The sequence below is a fragment of the Apus apus genome, chromosome Z (genome assembly GCF_020740795.1).
Source record: "Apus apus isolate bApuApu2 chromosome Z, bApuApu2.pri.cur, whole genome shotgun sequence".
In the NCBI taxonomy this organism is placed as follows: Eukaryota; Metazoa; Chordata; class Aves; order Apodiformes; family Apodidae; genus Apus; species Apus apus.
This window is the reverse complement of record NC_067312.1, coordinates 3,868,540-3,893,131: the sequence shown is the minus strand read 5'-3', so window position 1 is coordinate 3,893,131 and position 24,592 is coordinate 3,868,540. Positions and strand designations below refer to the sequence as shown.

Below are 24,592 nucleotides of genomic sequence, written 5' to 3'. Positions count from 1 at the left end.
CCATGTCTGGACTCTCGTCTTCTAAGCTAGGTTTTGCTTGGTCTTAGGTCTGTTCAAACAGTTGCTGAGTTCAAAGTCAGCACCCCTATTTTGAGATTACTGTGCATGCAGTGAACGTGCAAGCAGCCCCACTGGGGACCTCCACATCCAGGACAGGCTGATATCACCTCTCATGCTCAGTCAGCTGAAAAAGACCAGTGAAGAAATGGTGCAATGCACAGGAGAGTTGACATTGTTCCAGTGGAAGCAGCCCGATGTGGTCTGCAGCTCATGGCTCGTCACAAGTACTTGTTCTCACACCAGCTTTCCTTGGGGTGTTCTCTCCCACAACTGTCTTGGTACTCAGCAAGTAGGGAAATACAGGCTGAGCAAAAATACCCTCTTGGGAGCTTTCTTCCAGGAGAGGCAACTCACTCCACCTGAACATCCTAGGGTGCATTGAAGGTGTACCAGCCCCGAAAGAAAGTGAACGTGACAGCCTTTAAAAAACCCCACATATCCAGCACATGAGTCTCAAGACTTATTTTTAAAATATGTATTTAAAGAACTAAGACTACAGCAAGCTCCTTCAGAAGCGTCTTTGTATACTTGTTCCTTCAAAAACAAAACAGTACAAACATTGATTCATTGACGTGCACTTTACCAGGTTCATTACAACGCAGCAGGACGAATGTTAAAGCTCACCAAAATCTTCTTCCACACAAGGAAATAAAGGTAAAATCCCCAAGAACCAGTGGGCTTAGGCACACACTGCAGTCATGCTGATTCAACTTGAGTAACACCTTAGAACTAGCAGCTCCTGTCGCTCCAAAGTCAGTCACCTGGTGCCAGGTTTAGATGGCTCAACTGTGGGCTAGTCCCCATGTCCTGTGTCCCTCTGTCCAGAGTTGTAAGGCCCTGAGGAGCTGTTCAGCAACACTGGACATGGGAACCTCAGGGAGACCAGCAGCTTCTGCATCAAATTCATACTCATAGGTATGGTAACAAGAAGGGCACCAACTTTGAGGAGACCGGGTCAAAAATACCAGTTTCATGGCTCCAGCCCAACATTGGTAGCCAAGTTTGTTTCCAATGGTGCATAGTGAGAACAAGCCCAAAGTTTAGGGGCTCCCAGAAGCTAATCAGATGGGGGTCTCCAAAGTCTACCTGGGACAAGCTACACCATAAGCCTAAAAAAGCACAAGCCCCTCATCTGCGGGGCAGCTGGAAGAGCAGGCTGACTTTTTTCACCTCCTCAGCAACACTGTAGGGTGAATAATTTCTTTACCCAAAGAGCGGTTGGACAGTGGAACAGGCTGCTCAGGGAGGTGGTGGAGTCACCATCCCTGGAAATGTTCAGAAGTAATATAGATAGAGCACTGAATGGGTAGGTTAGGTTATGGTTGGGGGATTTAGGTTATGGTAGGACTTGATCATCTTCAAGGCCCCTTCCAACCAGGATAATTCTAGGATTCTGCGAAGGACTTCCCATAAGGTTTGTTGTGGTGGCACAGCCTCTCTCTAGGTGGCTGCGCTGGGAACTGCTGCACCAGGAAGATGCAAAGCCATTTCCAGTGTTGGCTCTTGAGCCTGCAGCACATCTACAGCCAAACCAGAGCCCTGGTCTCCTCCTTGGTTGGTGCTCCTCTAAGTAAGCTCCCTGAGAGTCTTGACCAAAATTAAATCTACGGTGTAAGTTTAATCACTACTACTTAAAAGACTTTAGAAACAGGCAAAAGTGGAACCTGAGACCTGAGTGAGATGCGTCTGCCCTGAACATAGGCCAGGATGCCCAAAGTATTGCAATGCTCCCCTCAGCACATACGGCTTCTCTAGTTATCTGGAGTGTGGGAGGCTCCAAGCCTCTCCCAGGTGGCTGCACTTCAGAAGAACTTCAAATCAAAATCTCCTTCCAACACAGAAAATTGCCCCGTGTCCAGGCCCACTGCTTATATTCCTTTTCTTCCCCTGAGTGTGAAGATGAGGTATCTGTCCAAGGAGTGTGCTGATTGAAGGCACAGATTTTTAGGAGAGAATTTCTGAGGGTACAAATAATTATAAGAGTCCTCAAATACTTTCTTAAAACAGAGAAGCACTTCAGCTCTGTGTGGCTGGGAATAACTGGAAACACCATCTCTGCCATGCTGGCCAGACCAACGGTGTCTTCTGCCTGGAAAACCAACAGAACAGATTAACAGCATCTAAACCACCACTACAGCTCAGGCTAGTGATGGGAGGGCTGACATGATCATCACTCCCAACTGGTCACCTCAATATCATCCCTTAACTGGTGGCCTTTCTTTCTCCAGTGTCCCTCTGAGTAGCTGCATTTCATATTCAATCTCTTCTTCATCAGTTCTGAGTACTTACTGTGGCTGTTAGTAATGTATCAAGCTGTAGCTGTCAACTGTGGCATAATCAGGATCACCTGAAACACAGCACACAAAAAAATCAGGTCTGCTCATGAGAAGAGCTTATTATGAGGCTTCACACAGGACAAAAACACCATGCTCTGGCCAGCCATGTTAAAGTGGTGGGAGGTAAGGGGGAATGAGGCTCAAAGAAATGCATCCCATCCCTGAAGAATGATGCAGCTCGTGCTGTTGAAGCAGAGAGGGGTACAAACTGATCCTGAGTTTAGACATTGCTAAGGAAATCACACATCCCTGTGTGAAGGAAATGCCTGCACAAAGGGCTTTGATCAGAACTTCTGCTGGGTGAAAAACCTTTCCTCCAAAGTCAGCGTCCAACTTCCCAGCAGTGGGGATTGGACTTTCAGCAGGAACTTCACCTAAAGCAATCTCTTTAGAGAGCTAAAGCTCATGATCTGATAGGGAAGAGCACGACCCAGAAACCCCACAAAGAAAACAACTCACCTGGTGCACTGGTTGGGGTAGGTAGAGGTCCCCTCCTGCAGAGAAGGAAACACAGAGCTGAGGATCTGTGTGGCTACAGGACTCCCATGGCTCTGGCACTCCCAAACCGCCCTCCCAGAGCTGGTGGGAAGGCAAGAGGCTTGGCCAGTCTGGGCTTTACAGAGACCTGGTTCCAAGGCACGTCATGGTGAATGCACCACAGACAGCCTGCTTGGCAAACATGGGAATTGAAGCTGACAGGGTGTGGGAGAGGAAAAAGCATCCAAAAAGCACTCAGTTGAGACATTTACAAGTGGGCTTCAGGGCATGCCTTTTTACATGCCTCTGCCCACAGTGAGACATCAGGAAGCCACGATTGGACATGACTCCTCCCCCGGTGTGACAGCCAAAGTGGCACACTCATCTTCAGCAAGAGTCTTTGGCGCTGAATCCTTGTCTCCTCCCCAGGAGAAGCATCCTTCTCCCTGTCCTCCCTGCCCAGCTTCTGTCCTGGGGGAGTGAATTTGGCTCTGCTGTCCCTCCTTCTACTCATGCGCACATTTAATGGATCCATCTCTCCTCAGGTAGACAGACCACATGGAGAACCATGCAAGGAAGCCCATAAGGTTTCATCTCAGTGTTCAAAAGCTGCTCTAGAAGGGAGCTCAGATCGTTCCCAGAGAGAGCAAGATAGGAAACTGCTCTGCTTCTCTGCTTTTTGAGGACCACAGCTATTCCCCTCAATGTAAGGGGTTTCTGGAAGATGCTTTGCACAAGAGAAAATTACCACACCCTCACCACAAGCACTTTCAGAATAAGATTACCACCCATGAGAAGGGAGAGCCCCCAAAGGGGAGAGCAAAAACCTCTGACTGGTCTTCAAGGAGTCCTTGAAGAGCTTATTACAGGCAGCACATTGGCATAACTCCTGCTGCGGAGAGAGATGGACTACATGGCATGGGAAATCTTTTCCTTTAATACTCCCAAGTCAAGCCTCCAACAGACTGAAAGCAAGAAAATATGTTTGGGGTTTTTTGTTTGTTTGCTTTCATTTTGGTTTTTCTTTTTGGATAGCATAATTTTCAACTGCAGTTGTACATGTTATGTCCCTTACCTTGATATAGGCACAGGAGCAGGACTTCTTGCAGGAGCCACATTTCTCTGTGCATTATAGTAGTTTTCATAAGCAACAGGAGCTAGAAAAAGGTAACAACAATGAGGTAATGACCTTTTATAATTATAACTGCTTGCCAACATCAGGATTCAGCTGCTAAGTCTTTATTCTCTCTGGGATGATGCCTGACCAGGAAATTAAAAGTTATGAAAAAGGGAGATGAGTGGTAATAAGTGGCAGAGACTAGTCCTGCCTGCCAGTTTCTGAAAGGAGTGATGTTGCAAAAGCTCTGTTTTTGCATCCAAACGGATGCTGGTCAGAGCAGCAGCCCCACAGGGACTACAAGGAAGTGAACACTACTTTGTGAAACTGTCGAGCTCTCACCTGGGGCCGAACTTCCAGTTTTGCGTAGATTTACAAAAAAGTCAATATCCTTCTCAATGCTGCACATTTCTAAACTCTTGCGGATCTCCTCGTATTTCTGCAAACAGGAAATAAAAAGCTTACAAAGATATAAATAATGAATAAATAATAAATATAAACTTCTGTAAGTCAGGTGAAAAAAACAAGAGTGTTCTTCCTAATCTTTTATCACATGAGGGGTGAAAGCCCAGTGCTCACACAGGACACTGGCTTCAATGGTGGGGGGAATCACTGAATGGTTTGGGTGGGACAGGACCTTTCAAGGCCATCCAGTCCAACCCCCTGCAGTGAGCAGGGACATCTGCAATTAGATCAGGTTGCTCAGAGCCCCGTCCAACCTGATGTGGAATGTTTCCAGGGATGGGGCATCTCCCACCATCTCTCTCCAAGCAATCTGGCCTAGTGTTTCACCACCCTCAAAAAACATGGGAATCCCAGAGAAAACCTCATCTGCACAAGCTCCAGCCAAAACCTTCTGCCTGCACACTCATGCTGGTGCCTGGTGGCCCATCAAAGGCCACAGCACCACGGGGACATAACAGAGATCAGGGCACAGGAAAGCAAATTGGGCTTTGCTTTCCAAACAGGAAAGTGAAGATTTTGATTCGACGTACCTCATCATTCTGGACACAGCCCTGGGAGAGCTGGTTGACATGAAGCCAGAGGGCTTTGCGGAAGTAGTTGATCCGCTCACACTCCTGAGTCTCAAAGAACTGAAACCACACAGACAAATCAGCCCCCAGATCTTTAAAGCAAGAGCAAATCTCTTTTGTCCTGAATGTTTCTCAATCCCAAGTGCCATTAGAAAGATTACTGTTGTCCTGGTTTGAGCCAGGAAGAAGCCAATTTTCCTTTTTCTGATTTTTTTTTCCTTCAGTGAGCTTTCATTTAACTAGCACCAGAGCATTCCATCTAAGACTGACAAGAGTGAAATGTTTTTCTAACACCTTTACTTTCAAACCAGGACAACTGTCCTCAGCAAAGAGCAGGTGATGGTGTTCTCTGGTAGGAAACATGGAAACCATGAGTCCTCCAGCTTGTTGAGAGGAGAAGTCATCCCTCTATGCAACCAGGTATTTCAAAGATGACTGTTAAGCTTGGAAAGTTCTGCAAGGCTAATGTGAAAGGGGTCACCTGGCACACCATTACCTCTGAGGAGACCAAGCCAGCTTCCTAAAGGTAACAGACATTCCCTAGGTATCCCATGGCCCTGCATTCCCAACTCACTTCCATCCCACAGGTACAGTGCAATAAAAAAAAGCACTGGGGATGTGTGAAAACAGAGGTGCATCAGCTGGCTGGTCTTCTCCCTCTTTCCTGCCCAGCCCCTTTCCAAGCAGGTTTAAATCCAAGTCTTTTGGAATCTGCTGCCTGGTATACCTCAACTTCATGTGCCTTTATGCATTTCCATGAAAGACAGCCTTTCACGCCAAGTGTCCATGCTCACTGGCTATCAGTTATGACCTTTGCAACACACCAAGGGGAAAACCTCCATAGGATCCACATGTAGAACTGAAACTACTGCTTCCCACACCCCACCACCAGCGTCTTTTGTAGACTCCAGGCACTAAAAGCATACCAGCACTGAGACACTGACACACACCCCACACAAAACCGACAGCAAATTCTGTTTCAAAAGGAAAAAATAAAATAGAGGCCTGAGGAGAAATAGCTTGGGAAGGCAGTGGTGTGGCTGGGGATTGGAAGACCTTCTGCACGCTTGGTCTTCTCACCACCAGCTCTGGACTTCCCCAGCATGTGCTAGAAGTCTTTCCTAGAGTACTTTGCTAGCAGCCTGCGTTAGGCTGGCACAGCTGCTCAGAGGAGTTCCCACACTACCACGTGGTCCATGAGATGCAAGGTGAGGGGATCCTGCTGCATGGGGACCCAGCCTGTGTCCCCAGCCCACCACCAGCCTCTGCTGCAAGGAACATTTAAAGTCTTCTAGTGTTTCTGGAAGACAGGCTGCTGGGTGGTGCTGCAGCTACAGAACACACTGGCCTCAAGTCACCAGGTGTGCAGAGGTGACCAAGACCATGACTGTCCTAGACAATGGCCACACTGAACGTGCAGGCAGATCGTGGGCAAAAACATCACTACTTAGTGCACTGACTGTCAGTTTTAAAAGGTGGTGGAAGAAAAAAAGAAAATAACAGTGAGACCCTTTAAGTAGTGGGACCTTGAGTCCAGAAGCCACGTGCAAAGCACACACAGGGTTAGCTGCAACAGTTCCTGCTGCTTCACTGACAGGGGAACACAGAGAGGGCAAATCTGCACCACCCTTGACACCCACAGCAAGGGATGGACACCCCGAGGACCATGTTGCCATGTGAAGGCGTTTCAGGGCATTTACCTCACAAGCTTTGATGTGCTCTTTCTGCCATTCTTCCCGGATCTTCTCCAGTGTGGTAATGTTCTGCTGGTAACTCCTGTCTGCGGGGGAAATCGCATTATGGACTAACTAATACTGATTAAAAAAAAAACCCCGTTTGCTAGAATGTGGCACGTGAAGCTGTTTGAAGTGGCTGGGACGTCGTGGACAAGGCAGCAACAACGTGGGAGCTCAGCTGCAGCTGGGCACTGCAAGGGGACGCAGAGCAAGGTGGAGCATCACGCTGCGTGGAGCAGCCTTGGTGGGGCCATGCGGGCTTCTCCAGGGTGGGTGCCCACCTCCAGCACCTCGGGCACGTGTTTCTGAGGAGCTGTGCCTGACCCAAGAGCTGCAGTTCAGCCAAGAGCCCTGCCAACGGCTTCGCAACCCCTCTGCCCCAGGAAACGCCCTCCGCGCTCACCAGAATCCTCCAGAGCTGATTTGGTCTGAGCCAGCTTCAGGAACAGCTGCCAAAAATGGGACAGAGAAGAAAGGTAAGAGGAGGAGTCCCCAGTGGCCCTGCAGCCTGGCTGGGGGAGATGGCCAGCCCTCCTGTCTCACCCTGAACCCCAGAGCCGGGGAAAAGAGGCACGGGGCAGGAGAGCTGCGAGAAGAGGCACCCCTTTCCCCCTTAGCCCCACGGCCAGCCCCCGCCCCACCTACCTTCTCCTGCTGCTTCTGTGTCACCAGGTTGGCGTTGCGGTGCACAGCCTGCTCCGCCTCGTCCTTGTCCCGGCAGCGCTGCTCGTAGAGCCGCTTGGCCTAGGAGAGCCACCAGACGGGGCAGGAGGGTGTCAGCAAGCAAGGAGATGCAAGCACAGCTCACGCAGGAGGCTCTGGAGGAGAGCACAGCCCACAGGTGAAGAGGTGGGAGCAGAGCAGGGGAGGGCACGCAGGGTCCCAGGTGCCCTTCTGCTGGGGCAAAACCAGCCTCCCAGGACGAGCTGCTCTCCACGCAAGATCAGTCAAGTCGGGGACATCTAAATTACTCCTACCCAGCCCTGCAAGGCTACCACCTGGCCTTGAAAATGCCTCGGTTTCAGTGCATGCGTCCTGCACACCCCTCATGCAGACAAAATACAGGGACTCGCAGAGGGGAGGAAGACCCCCCCGAGTTTCAGTCTGCCCCAGCACCGTGTGCGTGTATGTCAGCATTAACCCAGGTGGCAACTAACAGCAGCACGTTTGCTTTACCTCCATGGTCTTCTTGTACTGCAGATTCCTGTTCTTGTGGATCGCGTCCATTATCAGCTCTATCTGTGAAGACAACAGACCCCAAGTCAGCACGTAGCGGATCATCAAAGCCCCAGGATGAACTGTGTGGCTTAGGAAAGGAAGAGGCATGGAGCAGGCTGGGATGAGTTTAAGGACTTCTTCTTACACAGACCATCTTCACAAAACCCATCCACGACATTCATTGTTCACGCTTCTATCTAAGCCTCCCCTTGTGTATGCAAACGAGCCCTACAAATGAAATCCTAGCAAAATATAGGCCTGTATCACCTCCATAGGGCTCAGCAAAATTGGGAAGCCCACTCCCCTCTGCTAGGTCCAAACCAGCCACTGGTTCTACCAGTTCTCCCTAGTTTTCCCGACAAAGGAATCTCAAGTCAGAAGTTAAAGAGCTTGCTGATTTTAGCAGACCCTATGGAGATGATACATCACTATATACTCATTTTTAAAAACATGTCTGGTTGAGGCTGGTGGCCCCGGGCCTGAGCCCCTACTATCACTGGCCCCAGAAGTGAAGACACAGTAGTGAGAAGGAAGTCAGAAGTTGCCACAGAGTTCACCAACAGGGTTGCAACATGCAGGAAGGAGGTCAGGACTTCCTTACAGCAGCCAGCACCAGGGGCATGGAGAGGGCTGGGGCAGGGCCAGAGACACCAGCCAGGAACAGCCCATCCCACTGCACCCGACCTTTTTCCGATGCAGTTTTTGCTTTTCCCTGAATTCCTCCATCTTTTTTGCTTCCTCTCGAAGGGTTTGCGCCAGCTGGATGTGACCTTGTCCCACATTGTCTATCTCTGCAAACAAACAAACAAACATATATAACTCTAAAAAGAATCTGTTGCTCAAGTCAGCTGTCGTAGCTGACATCAAACTGACCCCACCTCATATATCCTCTTGCAGAAACACATAGAAGTAGCAGTACTTTTGAAGCAGAATCCAGGCAGTGCCTAAGTAAGAACCTACTCAGGATCAGACTTGCTGGGACCTGCCCTTCAGTTCAAGAACACTCACAGAATCACAGAACTATTGAGGTTGGAAAAGACCTCTGGGATCACCAAGTCCACTCCTATCAAGAGAAGCTATTCAAACAAGCACAGTCTCATCTTGCTCTCATCCAGATGAACCCAGGCATGTTTCAACACCAGGCACCTTGAAGCAGCTGTGTGAGGGGAGTGTGGCCCCGGGTGAGCAGCCAACCTCCCTGGGGCACAGAAAAAAATAATGCTAAGAAAAAGCTCAGGCTCATCTTGCTGAAGCTGAGCAGCTGTACCGCAAAACACCACACCAGCAAGCTCATCCAGGGAGCTAAGCCCAACTGTAGGTCGTGATTCACTCCCCAGAGATGTTTCAAACTCACAACTATTGATGGTTGGCTGCTGTGAGGGCACAGCCTCAATCGTGAGGTTCATCAAGGGACAGGGCAGCAGACAAACCTGACAAGGCCAATGATGGGGACTCCAGCCCTGCCCTGGGCAGCCTGGGCCAGGGCCTGACAACCCTTGCCAGCAAGAAATGCTGCCCAAGATCCCATCTCAGCCTCCCCTGGCACCACTGGAGCCCATCTCCTCTTGTCCCATCCCTTGTTCCTGGGGAGCAGAGCCCGACCCCCCTGGCTCCAACCTCCTCTCAGGCAGCTGCAGAGCCAGCAGGTCTCCCCTCAGCCTCCTTTGCTCCAGGCTGGACACCCCCAGCTCCCTCAGCTGCTCCTCCTCACACTTGTGCTCCAGCCCCTTCCCCAGCTCCACTGCCCTTCTCTGGACACGCTCCAGCCCCTCCAGGTCCTTCTTGTCCTGAGGGGCCCAGACCTGACCCCAGGATTCCAGGTGCTAATTACTTCATACATGTGTGAAGAGGCAAGGCAAACCTGTCCAACAAACTCCAGCTGAGCTTCTGATGCCCAGCTTCTAATATAAAATGCAAGCACAACTTCTCAGCTGCAGACAGCCCTGAAAGCCCAAGAGATCCCCAAAGGGACACCCCATCCATGTCCTCTCCCAACCATGCCCTGAAGTGCTCCATCCCAAGCACCACACACTGGAATGAGCCTGGCCAGAAGGAAAGCCTACACCTGACCCCAACATTGCACTGTTCTGTAAATTTCTCTGCTGTTTTCTTCCCAAGCAGTTGCCTGCAGGCTTTGGCACTGCCAAGTGTCCTGACAAACATGAAGAATTACTTACGTTGCTTGAAAACATCCAGGGATCTCTTCAGTGTGCTGAAAAACAGGCAGAGCATTAAAAAGAAGAGTGAGAAAGCACAGCCAGGTGCAGGCATCAGCAGAGCACCTCCCCAAGACTGGATAGCAAATATCCCACTCAGCACTGACCAAAGCAGCTCAAATCAGGTTTATTTACCCTCTTTACACCTCTGGTTTTTTCCCTCTCAGTGAGTATAACACAACTCACTTGGGTTTTCTGCTTTACATCTTTCTGAACTCTGGGTGCTATTAAAAATTCTGAGTTTCATGACAAATGTTTCAGGCAACCTCCTAAAAATATCATTTGGGATATATGAACACCTTCCCCTTGATAAAATGGCCAGTGGTTGGAAATGTAGGGAACTTTTCTCCCTGATAATATTGTACAATAAATACTTCAGAAACATTATATGTGACACCTCAGTATAAAACTGTATATAAACTATCACATAAATCAGCTCAGGCATGTATAAAGTACAGAAACAAAGCAGGATGCAGAAGATGCCAAGGGTCTCTGGAGAAGTGGAGACCCACTCATGGACCCAACTGCAGCAGCCGCAGCACCCTGTGAGATGGTAACATACTGGGCTTTGAAGATGTACATAGTTTGAGTCAAGGAAGTATCTGTATTTTACTCTAGCCACAGAAAAAAGTCAAAAGCAACCCCAATGTCTCATGATCCTCAGCTCTCTGCTGAACTGCTCACCCACCTCTCACCTGAGTATCTGTGATGCTTTGTTTAATCTATGGCTGGTGGGAACTTGGTGGAGTCCAACTCATTTACTGGCAAAGGCCAACCCCACTGTGCACTGTTCCTTCACAAGATTGATTTCAGATCATCTTCTGGTAGAGTCCCCATCACATTTCAACACTGTTTTCTCTCTCACCGCCTCCTTCCTTCTCCTGCTCCTTCACTGCTCCAAGCAAGGACACCCAAAAAAGCAAATCACACACGGGGCTGTGAACTTACTTCAGCTCCGTCTGCCCGCAGGGCTTCTTCTTTGACAAGTTAATCAGCTCTTTGCCATATTTTTCTTCTATAATTGCCCTGTTGAGGAAAAAGAGAGGAAGTTCTCATTTCAGAAACTTGTTTGCAGCAGAGGCCAAGACCTGCTCTTAACACCCTCCCTACCTTCTGACCTGATGTGCACGGCTGGCTGAAGAAAGACTGTTGTTAGCAGTCACCCAACAACATTTCTAGTGAAAACACTTTGTTTTACTGTGTCAGTGGTCCCGATGCATTGCTCTCCCCATTTTCTCATGTCTGATGGGTGCAAGGACCACCACTGCAGGAGATGAAGGACTAAGCTGGTGGCTAGATGCAGCCAGGTGAGTCAGATGAGTAGTTTTTAGCTCAGTTTCCTGTGGAAACATGGCTCGTGGGATCACATGTTTTATGCATCTGGGACATCAGTGTCTGTTGGTCCATCCACGCAAAGTACTTTTGAATCTGATTTGGCTGAGTTAAACCAAATGTGACAAGAGGCAGTAGGAGCCTCAAAGACCACCCAGCCACCATACGTACACCCCAAAGCTCATCAGGGCCATTTCAGCTCTTCATGTCTTTTAACAAGGAGGCAATCGGTGCTCTCTCCTTCCCACCTCTGGCCCTTTGGGAGAACACTGAAGAGGAGGCCACATCTTATGAGGTAACATAAACAACACCTCTGAGAGACTGTGTGTCCTCCCCTGTTGAAAAACAGAGCTGAGAGAAAGGCCTGTGTGTTGCAGTCAAAGAACAGCCAGCTTCCCACAGCTGCTTTGAAATCTGTACAGACAACCAGGGCTGGGCTTGCTTAGTGAAATGTAGGTATCTCCATCTGCACAAACTGCCCTGGCTGCCTGCAGTCCCAGTAGGGAAACAAGCACTGCTACAGGCTGGCATTAGAAGTTCTGCTCCCTAAAAACACCTGTGTCTCTAACACAGGCGCAGATGCTATTCTTGTTGATTTCTAGACTGTTTCAGTTTGTTCATAATGCACAAGGACAAATTCATGGCAAAGCCATACTACTCCTACGCCAAGGTCTTCACTTTATGTTCTACAAGCTGAACAACAGTGTGAAGTTCATGGGAGAGCGTATGGCCTGGGCAGGCCACCAGCAGACACATCAGTAACAAACACATCAGTACAGATGTCTAGCAATTGTCTGCTGCTCCTGATTCCTCTTTCTTTTTAACAGATAGTTCAAAATGTGAGCATCAAGCTCTGGGCACCATCACTGCCTCGCAGCTGAGTATTCTTAGGCATGGACTTCAAACCACTGCACCAGCCATGCAAGTAAAGGACAGTGTCAGAGAGCAAGTTTCTCATCAGTCAAAAATCAAAGGTGTTTTAACATAGTAGACAGTTAAATGCAATAGAAACCAAAATGGGAATACACAGAGTAGACACAGGGCCCCCACCTCACTTCTCCAGGTTCAAACCAACCCATTTTCAGAGGCAAGTCCATACCTCTCCTTCAAAAAGTCTTCAAACTCTTTGCAGTTCTTCCTGCCATCATTCAGATGTTGAATGATGCTGTCATAGCCAACTGTGCTGGTCAGATCTGTACTCTGAAAACACAAGAACAGGAGTCACATTTTTGTCAGCACAGTCCATGGCCACTGCCACCTCCAGCAGCATTTGGACAAGCAATGGCTCACCTGGGAGCAAGTGTGCAAGTGCCTCTTCGTGAAACAAGATCTTTTTCTTTTAGGGGTGGGAGAGGTTCCAGAAAGGGAATAATTATGGCAGTTTGGGACAAAGCACTTCCATAACTTTCAGAAAACAGAAAAAGTGAGTCCTGCAATATCTTGTCTCTGCCCCCTGGCCTAAGCACAGCTGGCACCATGGCACATGGCATCTCCTTCTAGGAGCTTAGTTGTCATCTCCAGTTTAATGAAATCAAACATAAAAACTCTCCAAGTCTTTAGATATAGCCCATCTTATTACTGCTTCTCCCAATTTCTGCAGACATGCAGATAGGTCTTGATTAGTGTTGACCCGGGCTTCACCCTCATATTTGTAGGAGCACACATCTCTGCTGGAGGTGAATTTATCAGACCTTTCTGCACTGGATCACTGAGCTATGGGCTTCTCTTGCTTCCCCCACAGTAATGAATGGATGCACCCAAACCCTGCTGCTGTGACAGCCTTCTCTTTGGCCTTGCGACAAGGAACGCTCTCCCGCACATCAATTCAAAACACCACCACAAAGATCACTTCCCTAGGTACCAGGCTGTCCCCCACTATTGCTGCATGCCCTTCAGCACTTCGCAGGTGGCCAGCTTCTTTGTTCCCCACAAAACATCACAGCCATGGAGAGGTCCTGCCTACTCCACCCACAAGGCCAAGTCTCATCTTCCAACCCAGGGCTTTCAGCCCCCAAAGTTCCACTCACTCTTTCCACAGTGCTTTCCACGGATGGATCAGTGCTTTCCTTCAAACCACGTCTTAAAAACTTACATTGTATTGATGCTGTTAAAAAAAATACATACGTATACATGCAGCAATGACATAGGTGGGCTAGGATGCAGGTTGACTAACTCGGTCCCATTCTTTCCTCATCCCATGCCTTGAAGCAGCTTATGACCGAAAAAAAAAAAGTGGATTTTTGCCCTAAAACTGTTAAGGATTTACCACCCTGGAGACCTGGGCCAAGGGCAGGGCTCCTAAGTACTGATAACACAAAGAGATGCCCTGACCAGGAGCTCTCCTCTGGAAAAAGCAAGAGAATGAGTCGCTGTTGCACAGTAAGGCACACACAAAAAATCCAGGGAGAGAGGCTACAGAAAGGAAGCAATCATAGGAGCAGATATGAAACTCAGGGAAAGGATGCAAAAAGCACAAACAGTTACTGAGAAGCCTGAAGAGGAATAATGGCAGGACGGAGAAATTCAGGAAATGGTTCGAAGATGAGAGTAGGCAGAGAACTGGCAGGAAGAGAGGACTGTGGAGCAGGACCTAAGCGGAAACCAAGACACTTTCCGTTTCTTTACAGAGCACAAACATCCCTCCAAAATGGGATGATTCCTGGTAAAGCCACAACCAGTTCTTAGTTTGCGTTGTGTCTTTGCTAATCAGGCCTGTGACAGTTGCAGAACACAGGGGCATCCTAGCCTGACTTCCTATCCCCGGTTTCAAAGGAAATAAAACGGATGTGGAGAAAAACTGTCAGTCCCTGTAAGCCCAGGCAGGACAGAGAGATGAGAGCCACATGGCTGCATGTCAGGGGGCACCCTAGGGTTCCTGCACACCCTTCTGCTGCTCGGGTTTGCTGTGCTGTCTGGAAGTGTCTTGGGAAAAATCAGCAGCATCCATCAAAAATGTGCACTAACCTATTTTATCGCCCTTCCTCCTCCAGAAGGAAGATTTAATTTCAGCACTTGTGTATTTGCTGAGCTCCCAAGGTTGGACCAGACCTCACAGTGGAAGGTGTTACATGAAACACAGGAGGTAACAGAAATCCAGGAGGTTTCCAAAAGAACAGCTTTCAGGCAGCAGGAGCTCCTGGATGAGAAGGAGCTGGGCAGGGTTGTATGCCACGAACCCAGCCTTTGCAGTGTAGAAAGAATAAAAAGGACCAGGGTGACTGCCCATGGGATGTCCCAAAGACAGGGCTGGCAGGGAGCAATGAAAGAGGAAGGGCAAGAGGAAGAACACAGAGCCGTGGGCACAGTGGAAAAGATTTAAAGATATGATGCACTAAGCAGAAGGCAGGATGGAGGAGGGGGAGTTGCACCAAGCCCTCCCCAGCCAGAGGGGTGTGGGGGGACAACCATCTGTTTTCCCACCCTGCAGCAAACAGCTGTCCTGTTCCTCCTGCTGGGCAGAGCTCTGAGCCCATGAGCTATTTAGAGGACATCCCATGGAAACTGCAAAGGATGATTTCAAGGTGACAAAGCAGCAGCTGATGTTTCTCGAGCCCAGAGGGCTCAGCAGGACATGGTGTGTGTGTGTGTGTGTCCCCTTCCCAACTCACTGCCTGGGTTCACATCATTCGCCTGACAGAGTCACTGAGGAGAAGTTTGTGTGTTTGTTGTGATGTTTTGGGTTTTGTTTGCACTTTTAGCCAAAAGATGGGCTAAAATGTTCTAATGGGCATTGGAACTCATGTTACTAAGTTGTGTTGAGTCACAGTGAAAGCTGTTGAACTTGACATTTCCAGCCTCTCCCTTGCCTTACATAGAAACCCCCCTCCAGACACATCTGTGAAGCCAATGATATCGGACAATCAGAGAATAATTTTGGTTGGAAGAGACCTTTAAGACCATCAAGCCCAACCATCACCCCAGCCCTGCCAAGGCCACCCCTGCCCCATGTCCCTCAGCACCACATCTACACGGCTTGGAAACCCCTCCAGGGATGGGGACTCCAGCCCTGCCCTGGGCAGCCTGGGCCAGGGCCTGACAACCCTTGCCAGCAAGAAATGCTGCCCAAGATCCCATCTCAGCCTCCCCTGGCATCACTGGAGCCCATCTCCTCTTGTCCCATCCCTTGTTCCTGGGGAGAAGAGTCCGACCCCCCTGGCTCCAACCTCCTCTCAGGCAGCTGCAGAGCCAGCAGGTCTCCCCTCAGCCTCCTTTGCTCCAGGCTGGACACCCCCAGCTCCCTCAGCTGCTCCTCCTCACACTTGTGCTCCAGCCCCTTCCCCAGCTCCCTTGCCCTTCTCTGGACACGCTCCAGCCCCTCCAGGTCCTTCTTGTCCTGAGGGGCCCAGACCTGACCCCAGGATTCCAGGTGCCCCCGAAGCTGGAATGATGATCCCTGGAGGGATCCTGAAGGACCATCCCTGCCCTGCTCTGCTGGCCACACCAGGGCTGACACAAGCCAGGATGCTGGTGGCCTTCTTGGCCACCTGGGCACAAGTTGGATCATATTCAGCCAGTATCGACCAACACCCCCAGGTCCTTTTCCTCTGGGCATTTTCCAGCCACTCTTCCCCAAGCCTGGAGCATTGCCTGGAGCTGTTGTGACTCAAATGCAGGACCTGACACTTGGCCTGGCTAAGCCTCAGACAGTTTACCTTAGCCCATTGATCTAGCCTGCCCAGAGCCTTCCTACCCTCAGGCAGTCCCTCCAAGCCTTCCCAAAAAGCCAAGGTTTGGGATACTGCATTTCTTACAGACCACCCCTTAAAAGATCTTTATTTATGCAGATCTTTATTTATTTAGTAACTGTCCTCAGCCTCATCTCCTCAGAGAAACACAGCAGAAGCTGGATGTCTGTTTCAGTAGTCAGAAACACTGCAATACATGGCTGTGCTATTCTTGCTTGCAATCAGTACAGCCTCAAATTCACTCAGGGTCCCGCAGAGGTTGCTGAGACCAAGGAAATACTTGAGCTGCTACTTACAGGAAGCAGAATGAGAAGAGCAGGAGATGCTGCAAGAGGCCACAGTTCCTTCCCATCCCAAAAGCAGGTGGGTACAACAGGACAGACAAAAACTCATCGCAGGGAGGAAAAGGACGCACTGGAAATTCACCTGCCTGAGAACTGCACCCTGTGAAAAGTGGCTTTTTGATTACTAATTTTCCACTGGAAGTTTCCTCTCCCCTGTGCCAACACATCTGCCCTGCTCATCCCAGAGGCTCAGAAAGCCACATGCCATCCTGCCACGATGCAAGCTCTTCTTCCCATAAACCCCACTGCCTTCCTTTCAGACAACGACCTGAGGGTTTCATAACGCTTCCCATCAACTGCCAAGCCAGGCTCTGTTTAGAGAAGGACAAGCAGGGCTCAGGGGAAGTGAAACAGCCCAGCCAGTGTCACGTCCCAAGGCAGCAGCTGGGGAATGAACTCAGGAGCCCAGGACAGGCAGCCCCCCTGTCTCCCAACAGTAGGGACCCAGAAAATAAAGGAGTTTGTCCTCAGCCAGCCACACGAGGCTAAAAAGGAATCATGGCAGTGAAGAAGGAATGTGGCAGTACTGACAAAATGCCATCCATAACCCATGGTAGAGGAGCCAGGGGGGACAGATGGCCAGTTCCTTTGCAGACTCTGGTGCTCCCTTGCCCTGCAGTAAGGGGCACATCACTTCTTTGTCCCCACGCTTCATTTCTGCCATTGCTGAAAGAGATGCAATAGCTCTTTCCTATGTGGTGGGAGGCAAATAAGCATTTTCAGACACTTCGCCACGTGCTTTGCTAGAAAATTAAATACACCAGTTCAGCTTTCACTGCAGGTGACTTGCCTGAGCCACAGATTATTTTAGCAGCATCACTTTTTTGTTGGTGTGAAAATAAAAAAATAAATATGTGGGAGTGCCTAAAAGGTTTAGATACCTAAGTCTTATTTTCAAAAATCGCTTGACCAGACCAGCCACTGTAAGAGGCTCTGTAAAACCTTCAGCATTACTTACTTATTTTTTTTTAATGTTTTGCTAAATGCTTCTTTTTAATGCATTCTGGAACAGGCTGCAGTGAGCAAAGATACTACGTTTGTTTCACTGAAAGCAAAATGACTGAGAATCCACTCTCTAAGTTGCAAGCTGTTAGCCATAGCTGAGACTCCAAATGTGTTTTAGCATTATAATTTCTGGTTTCCCCACATAGTTTTACAGGTGCCTACAAGGACCAAATGGTGAGACAAAAAGCTTTGGTCTAGGGTTACCCAGAATACTCTGCAAGAACAGGCACATACCAAGAAAATTAGTTAATTGAAAGAACAGGCCTTGTAGAGTGAAAGAAGAACAGCAGGTTGTCAAAACCAATGAAAACTAAGTTCCACACTTGCTCAACTCACAGCAATTTCTACAGGCAGGGCAAGAGGAAACAAAGAAAATCTCTGACATTTTTTTGGTTTTGCACAGCACTTCTGCAGGCAGCTGCAGGCTGCAGGAAGGAGCATCACACAAGTGGGAGCATTCAAGGCAATGCTGGTTTAAGGTCTGACCCATCCTCACGTGCAGCTTTGGACACCTCCAGAATTCAGCCCCTGGGCAAGCAGGAGCTGCCAAAGAGCCAACCCTTTTATGTAAAGGAATTTATCATCATGTGCTGAGACCTAACAGGGTGAGCCAACTCAAATGCAGAGAGCAAAATCACACCGTGCTTCCGTGATGCAGCATATAATGAGAAATGGTCTGTTGACAAGAGACCTAGGGATCTTCACTGCCTGCCAGTGCTTACAGAAAACTTATGTGACAGCATGTGAGAAACTGGAGGGACTCTAACAACTACACAGCTCCTTCTGTTCAAAGGTACCCTAATATCTCTGATGTACTTAGCGGTTGGAAATAGATGATCTTTAAGGTCCCTTCCAACCCAGCCCATTCTATGATCCAATTCACAGTGAACCTATGATTCTATGATCATCCTGCCTTGAACTTTGGGAAAGGACCAGGCTCCAGTGCAGAAAAAAGACAGACATGTGCACTCCACTGCAGGAAACCAGAACTGCTGGGGTTTAAAGCACAATCAGTCCCTATATGAGGGTCTGCCCCAGCAGAGCAAAGGGAGCTGCAGCTTATCCCCACAAATAAATTCTGCGGTCACCATTCAGAACCAACCCCCTCTCAAAGCTGGAAGATGCCATACCAAAACCAGCTCAGCTTTTCTGGGGGGTTGCTTATTTTTTAGACTTTGTCCCATCCACTGGAGCATCTGTCGCCCTGTGACCCTCCCCAAAATTCCCCTTTTCCCATTGGGCTGACCACTGTGAAATCACTTCCTTCAGCAAAGAGTTCTCCTTCCCTTTTTGACTTAAGCAAAGCAATTCAAGAGTAAAAACTGCAGGACAAAGTCCACGCCCTCTCCCAGCACTACTTCACAGCAAACCGAAGCTGGACGAGCAGCCCTCCACACCTCACCTCACTCTTTCCCCCCCTTCCTCCCCATCCCTCACAGCTGATGCGGAGTCACTGGTACGTGGCACGGAGACTGGCCAGGGTGGCTCCTGCCTTTTCCATGGGCCAAACAGCCACAGCAGGGCCTCTGCCTCTCCACTGAGTCACGTCCATCACGCTCCCGTCCAACCACCACCCCAGCTGCCTGCTCCAGGCACGTTTCCTCCTTCAGGGATGGGGGAGGGTGTGAAGCACACCGGCTTCGGAAAGGAAAAAGCCGAGCAAAATCCCCGGCAACACCAATAGTTTTGGGCTCAGCAAGAGGATTACCCAGTAAATAGATGTGTTGGCTGTAAAAGGGACCCAGTAGACATGAGTGCCCTGTGCAATGTCCAAGCTCCTCCTTTCCTTGGGGGCTCGGGGCTGCTCCTGCTCTGGTATTTTCTCCCGCTGAGCCCTCTCCTCCAGAATCCTCCTTCTAAAAGCACCATGCAACAAGAGGAGAGGAGCAAACCTTGCAGAACTAACCGAAGTCAGCCCCTCAGTGAGGACTACTTCTTCAATCTAATGTGGCAGCGAAGCACCACAAACCATGTCCCACTCGACTCTCCTGGTATCCCAGTCGCACCCCCCAGCCCGGGGGATGCTGCCACCACCCTCACATCCCTCCCCTCCCACACTTTTAGAAAGCACAGCAAGCACCAGGGACATTTCTCAGGCAGCAAACAGCTGAGAAGCACCTGCCAGGTGCAAAGCTGGCTTTATTTTCAAAGCCGGGCTTGCTACCTCTTACAGGATTTACACACTTGACGGCGCAGTGCCAGATAACATGGTGCCAGCGATGCTGGGGGAGCCCAATGCCCTGCATTTACCCCTCCTCTTCCACAACACACAGCAACCCCCAAGCCGGGCGCCCGCTCCTCCTGCTGGAGCCCAGGCCCCTTTGCCCCATCCTGCAAGACTGGAGCTGCTTTTCCCGGGCGCTGCCGTTCACAAGACAAGGGCTTCTCAACCCCGAAAGCCAAACTTTTGTCATTTGTTTCCTGGCTGCCAAGTACCTGGAACGAGGGGATGCCCTGAAAGAGGAACTAAGCAGCCACAGCGCCGATGCTCTGCCGCAGATAAGCGGCTGCTCAGCACTTCCCCATTCCCAAAAGCTCGGTTCAGACCCAAAAGAGTAAACTGCGGCTTTCCCCGAACCGGAGCTTTTCCTCCACAGCTCGGCGGCAGCACGCCGAGGGGCTCGCTGCGAGTCCGGATTAGCTCGACTTCTAAGGACTCTTTTTGGCCGTGGTGCCTCCAAGGAGTGTGTTTCGGCTGCGCGGGGCAGGCTGCAAAGCCAGGGCTGCCAGGACACGCGTGGGTGGGCAGCGCCCGCCGCGGGGGGATGCTCAGAGCCTTCAGCAAAGCCTCCCCCAAGACCATGAAAGGTGGCTTCTGGAGACAACTCCAACGCCCAGAGCGGGGGTGACATCTCCGCCACCCAGCTGTGGCCCCTTGTCTCCAGCTGCGACCACCCTCCCCACACCCGACTCCCCGGCTCCCCGTGGCCCTGTCCCCGCTCCCCCCCCCAGTCCCACCGCTCACCCAGAAGTGGTCCCTGAACCTCGCCTCCAGCATCCTGCTGCCACCGCCGCGCTCCGCCGCTCCGCCACCACCCGCCCGCCTGGTCCCACCCCCAGCTCCGTGTCCCCACCCCGTCCTGTCCCCACACCCCAAAAACGCAGGGTTACACCCCCCCCCCTTCCTGCTGGATGGACTTTGGCCGTGTGATCCTGGGTCACAGAATCACAGGGTAGTGGAGGTTGGAAGGGATCTCTCGAGATCGTCTGATTCAACCCCCCTGCTAGAGCAGGTGGCACAGAAGGGTGTCTGCACTCTGCACCCGGGCTGGGGCAATCCCAAGCACAAATACAGGTCAGGTGGAGAAAGGATTGGAAACAGCTCTGAGGAGAAGGACTTGAGAGTGATGGTGGACGAGAAGCTCAACATGCCTGAGCAATACGCGCTTGCAGCCCAGAAAGCCACCGTGTCCTGGGCTGCATCAAAAGAAGCATGGCCAGCAGGTCAAGGGAGGGGATTCTCCTCCTCAACTCTGCTCTCATGGGATCCCCCCTGGAGATTTGTGTCCAGTTCTGGAGGACCCAACACAAGAAGGACATGAAGCTCCTGGAGAATGTCCAGAGGAGGCCATGAAGGTGATCGAGGGCTGGAACACCTCTCCTATGAGGACAAGCTGAGAGAGTTGGGGTGTTCAGCCTGGAGAAGAGAAGGCTCCAGGGAGACCTTAGAGCACCTTCCAGTGCCTGAAGGGGCTTCAGGAAAGCTGGGGAGGGGCTTGGGACAAGGGCAGGGAGTGACTGGTGAGCAATCTCTTGGTAAAAAAGATGAAAGCTGATGAGATAGGACCCTGTGTGCTGGAAAGCCTGAATCACACCTGCTGCCTCAACCTGCTGCTTTAACAGGGGAACAGCTAGAACATTCCAGTAACGTAAAAAAAGTCATTTTCCACTTACTGAAATAAATGTGCTCGGTTGTGACCTGAGGCCACTGCCACTTGGCAAACCTTTTTGAGTTTAGTACTGACGACAGCAGGTTTGTGTGGACTTTGCTCTCAGTGTTTGTGGCTGTGGTTCCTGCCCCGTCAGCAGAAGTCCTGTGTTTCAGCTCTGGAAGGTTTCAGTCAAAGCTCTGAACCTCGTCTGAACATCTGTCAGCTGCGGTACAGTCTGCCCAGCTGCAAGCACGCAAAAAACTCCAAAGTGTGAATTCTGGAATAACTTTTCAAAGTTTTCTCTGATCTGCTGGAGCTGGAAGGGCAGGCTGTAGGAGAGGATATTCCACAGGAGGATAAGCCCGAGAGGGGCCGAGACCAAGCACAAGCAGGAGCAGAGCAGAGTAGGTGGAACCACAGGAGCTTAGGGCCGTGTCCACAGCGGTGATCACCAGCCCTGCAGCAGGAGCCACACATCAGATCGGGCTTCACCTGCAGGGAAGTGTCCCTGACACCACAGGACGCCTGCCCCACGTGTGCTCCTGGGACCCTTCCACCATCTCCTGAATCGGGTCCTCAGCTGACAGGGTGGGATGGCTTCGTGCACGCTCCCAGCGCAGGAGGGCAGTCTCAGCACGAAGGATGCCGTCACGGCTCACTCGCCGTTTCTCAGCTTTCCAGCCCCACAAAGTGGCCAGGGCAGCCCCGCAGCACCCCTCGGGACTTCCACGGGTGCTTCAACACCAGCCCCACCCTCCTTCTGTCTGACTGGACGTAATCACCGTGTTTTAACGCGGAATTTACCGCTTTCTAAAGCCACTGGAACAGGGCAGAAATCAGAAATTTAGAGTATTTATGTTAGAAATACGCGTCTGCAATATTGGACTAAGACACTCCTGAGCGCAGTGCTTTCTAACAACAGCAGCACACAAGTAACACATGGCAGAGCATGTGTAACACATGTCAGCATGACATGGCAGAGGTCAGGACACCTCAGGAGAACAGCAGGAAGCCATTGAAAGCTGTCCTGGGAGACACAAGTGATGCCGGGCAGCCAGAGCACAAAGGCAACAACGTAGTACTCCTTCATGTTCATGAAGCCTCCCAGTCAGCAGTGCTGGAGTTTTGTGTGGAAGAAACAAGACTGTGGAAGAAACAAGACTGTGGAAGATCAGTGCAGCTCCACAGGAAGCCCTCCTCCAGGAGGACAGCACTGCTCTAACCTCCCAGCTCCTCCCACAAAGATACCCAAGACTTCTGGACTAAAAATGTTTCTTTTTACTATATTGCAGAATTAAGGGCACACACTCGGAAGCACTCAAGCCATTAATACCAAAGCCTGTTAGCCTGTTAAAGGCTTAGATTAACTGCTTCCAGCTGCTTCTAAGGAAGACAAAATGGATACTCTGGTATGTAAACCACCCCAAACAATTAACGATTGCAGACCATGCATTGACAACTGGAGTGAAAACTGCAGAGGATGGTGGTGTTTACATCTCTAGTAACAGCTAAATGTGCAGCTGTCCTGAGGCACAAGGATAGTCAGTTCTGAAGGAAACCATCTTCAGAGACAGGCACCAGGATGGGTCAGACAGCAACTCCAGGAAATACTCTGTTGACAGCATCAGGCTGTTATAGCAGGCTGTGAGGTCCAGCTAGTTACCACCTGTGACAAGACAGCATAAACTGCTTCCCCACTTGTGTGCCTTTCTCTGAGATCAGTTGCCTGGTGTGGGAAACTGTTCTTCCCCACATAAGTCTGAACGAAATGCCTTCTAAGTCAGCAAAGGCCTTCTGCTGATTATACCTGGCTAACAGACCAAAGACAGGCCTGCTGCTCAAGGACAAATGAAAGCCAATCAAAAGATGTGATACAAGGCAGGAAGGCTGGGCAACAAGTTATGCATTGCCCCTGCTAGTTACCACCCCACCTTGGGGCTCAGGGGTGCTAATTGGCTCTGGACACGAGCATGTTGGTGCAGTGCAGTGACACTGACTGGACAAGGGGTCACTGGGGTATAAAAGGCAAGAGGTTTTGCAGGTGAGGGAGCAGCCTGCTCACACTTCTTGGGTGGGACACACCCCTGCTGCTCCTGGGACCTGCCCTGCTGTGGAGCCTGGCGGCAGGACTGTGCTGGGCCTGCAGACCTGCCTGCCCCGGGATCCAGCCAGAGCCCTCTTGGGGGTTCTGACCCTGCTCTGCCAAGTTCTTCCCTCGGGGCTGGAGCCCCCCCTTGTGCTGCCAGTTGCTGGGGAAGCCAAACCACTGCCACTGCCCCCCAAAAACACAGACTTGGGGACCCTGCCGTGGCTGCCTGCTGAGAGGGGGGGCACCCACAGCTGCTGCTGCCAGGGACTGCACGGGGGGCTGCACCCCCACACAAGCCGGTGCCAGAGGGGAACTGCCTTGGCATGGGAGGGTCATGATTCCATACAACCCCCTCTCCTTGTTCTTGCACACATCACGACCTCTATAAGGACTTTAATGAGGACCTTGCCCTCTTCCCTCCCTCTCCTTTGATCCACAGCCCTCTCTCAGAGAAGGCATCTTAAGGGCACAGTACTTTTGCATTACTTCCCTGAAGAGAACAGTACTTTTGCATATATCCCTGACAGCCATTTACCATTTTTACATTTTTCCTAAACCTCATCCCTTTGTGTAACCCTTAATAAACCAGTCAATTCCTAAACTAAACATTGGTCTCAGTAGCAATTTGTGGGCATGGTGAGGGTGGTATTCTAACCTCCACCCTAAAACACCGTCCCCACAGCAGCCGTTCCTCTGTGAGAGGAAAGCACCACGTGTGAGCCCTCGGGTTCATTTAAAAAAAAAAACCCTCCAAATTTGGTGGGGGGGGAAGTCGCAGAAGCAGCCTGACAGCCAGAAGCCTGTGATGGCAGCGGCTGGTGACACCTCGTGAACAGGGTAAGAAACTGCATGAGCCACCCTCAGCTGTCACGATAGGAACTGCAGTCTGAGCCACCACCTCCAGCTGCTACCTCCACATTACCCAAGCGAGTTTAATCCACCCAACAGTGAAGACGCCCCCTGATTTTTCAGAGTTCCTTTAGCAAGTGAGTGTCCAGGGGAGTTTAACTCTGTGGTTTTTAAAGCATGTGTTGCCCAAGTACCAATAATTCAGAACAGGACATACCAGCC

The 24,592-nt window shown here is 50.5% G+C and overlaps 1 protein-coding gene across 1 annotated transcript; it reads right to left on the bottom strand.

Moving 5' to 3' along the window:
- Positions 1 to 520: 520 nt before the first annotated feature.
- On the bottom strand, positions 521 to 20,599 carry PSTPIP2 (proline-serine-threonine phosphatase interacting protein 2). The gene is made up of 15 exons (XM_051643293.1): positions 20,526 to 20,599; positions 12,626 to 12,726; positions 11,143 to 11,220; positions 10,156 to 10,190; positions 8,663 to 8,769; positions 7,937 to 7,999; positions 7,406 to 7,504; positions 7,164 to 7,209; positions 6,725 to 6,804; positions 4,986 to 5,084; positions 4,333 to 4,429; positions 3,949 to 4,030; positions 2,856 to 2,890; positions 2,350 to 2,407; positions 521 to 2,149 (listed from the first exon to the last, which is right to left on the bottom strand). The coding sequence occupies exons 1-14, from the start codon at positions 20,556 to 20,558 to the stop codon at positions 2,358 to 2,360; spliced, it is 1,005 nt and encodes a 334-aa protein (XP_051499253.1). The 5' UTR covers positions 20,559 to 20,599; the 3' UTR covers positions 521 to 2,149; positions 2,350 to 2,357.
- Positions 20,600 to 24,592: the final 3,993 nt, after the last annotated feature.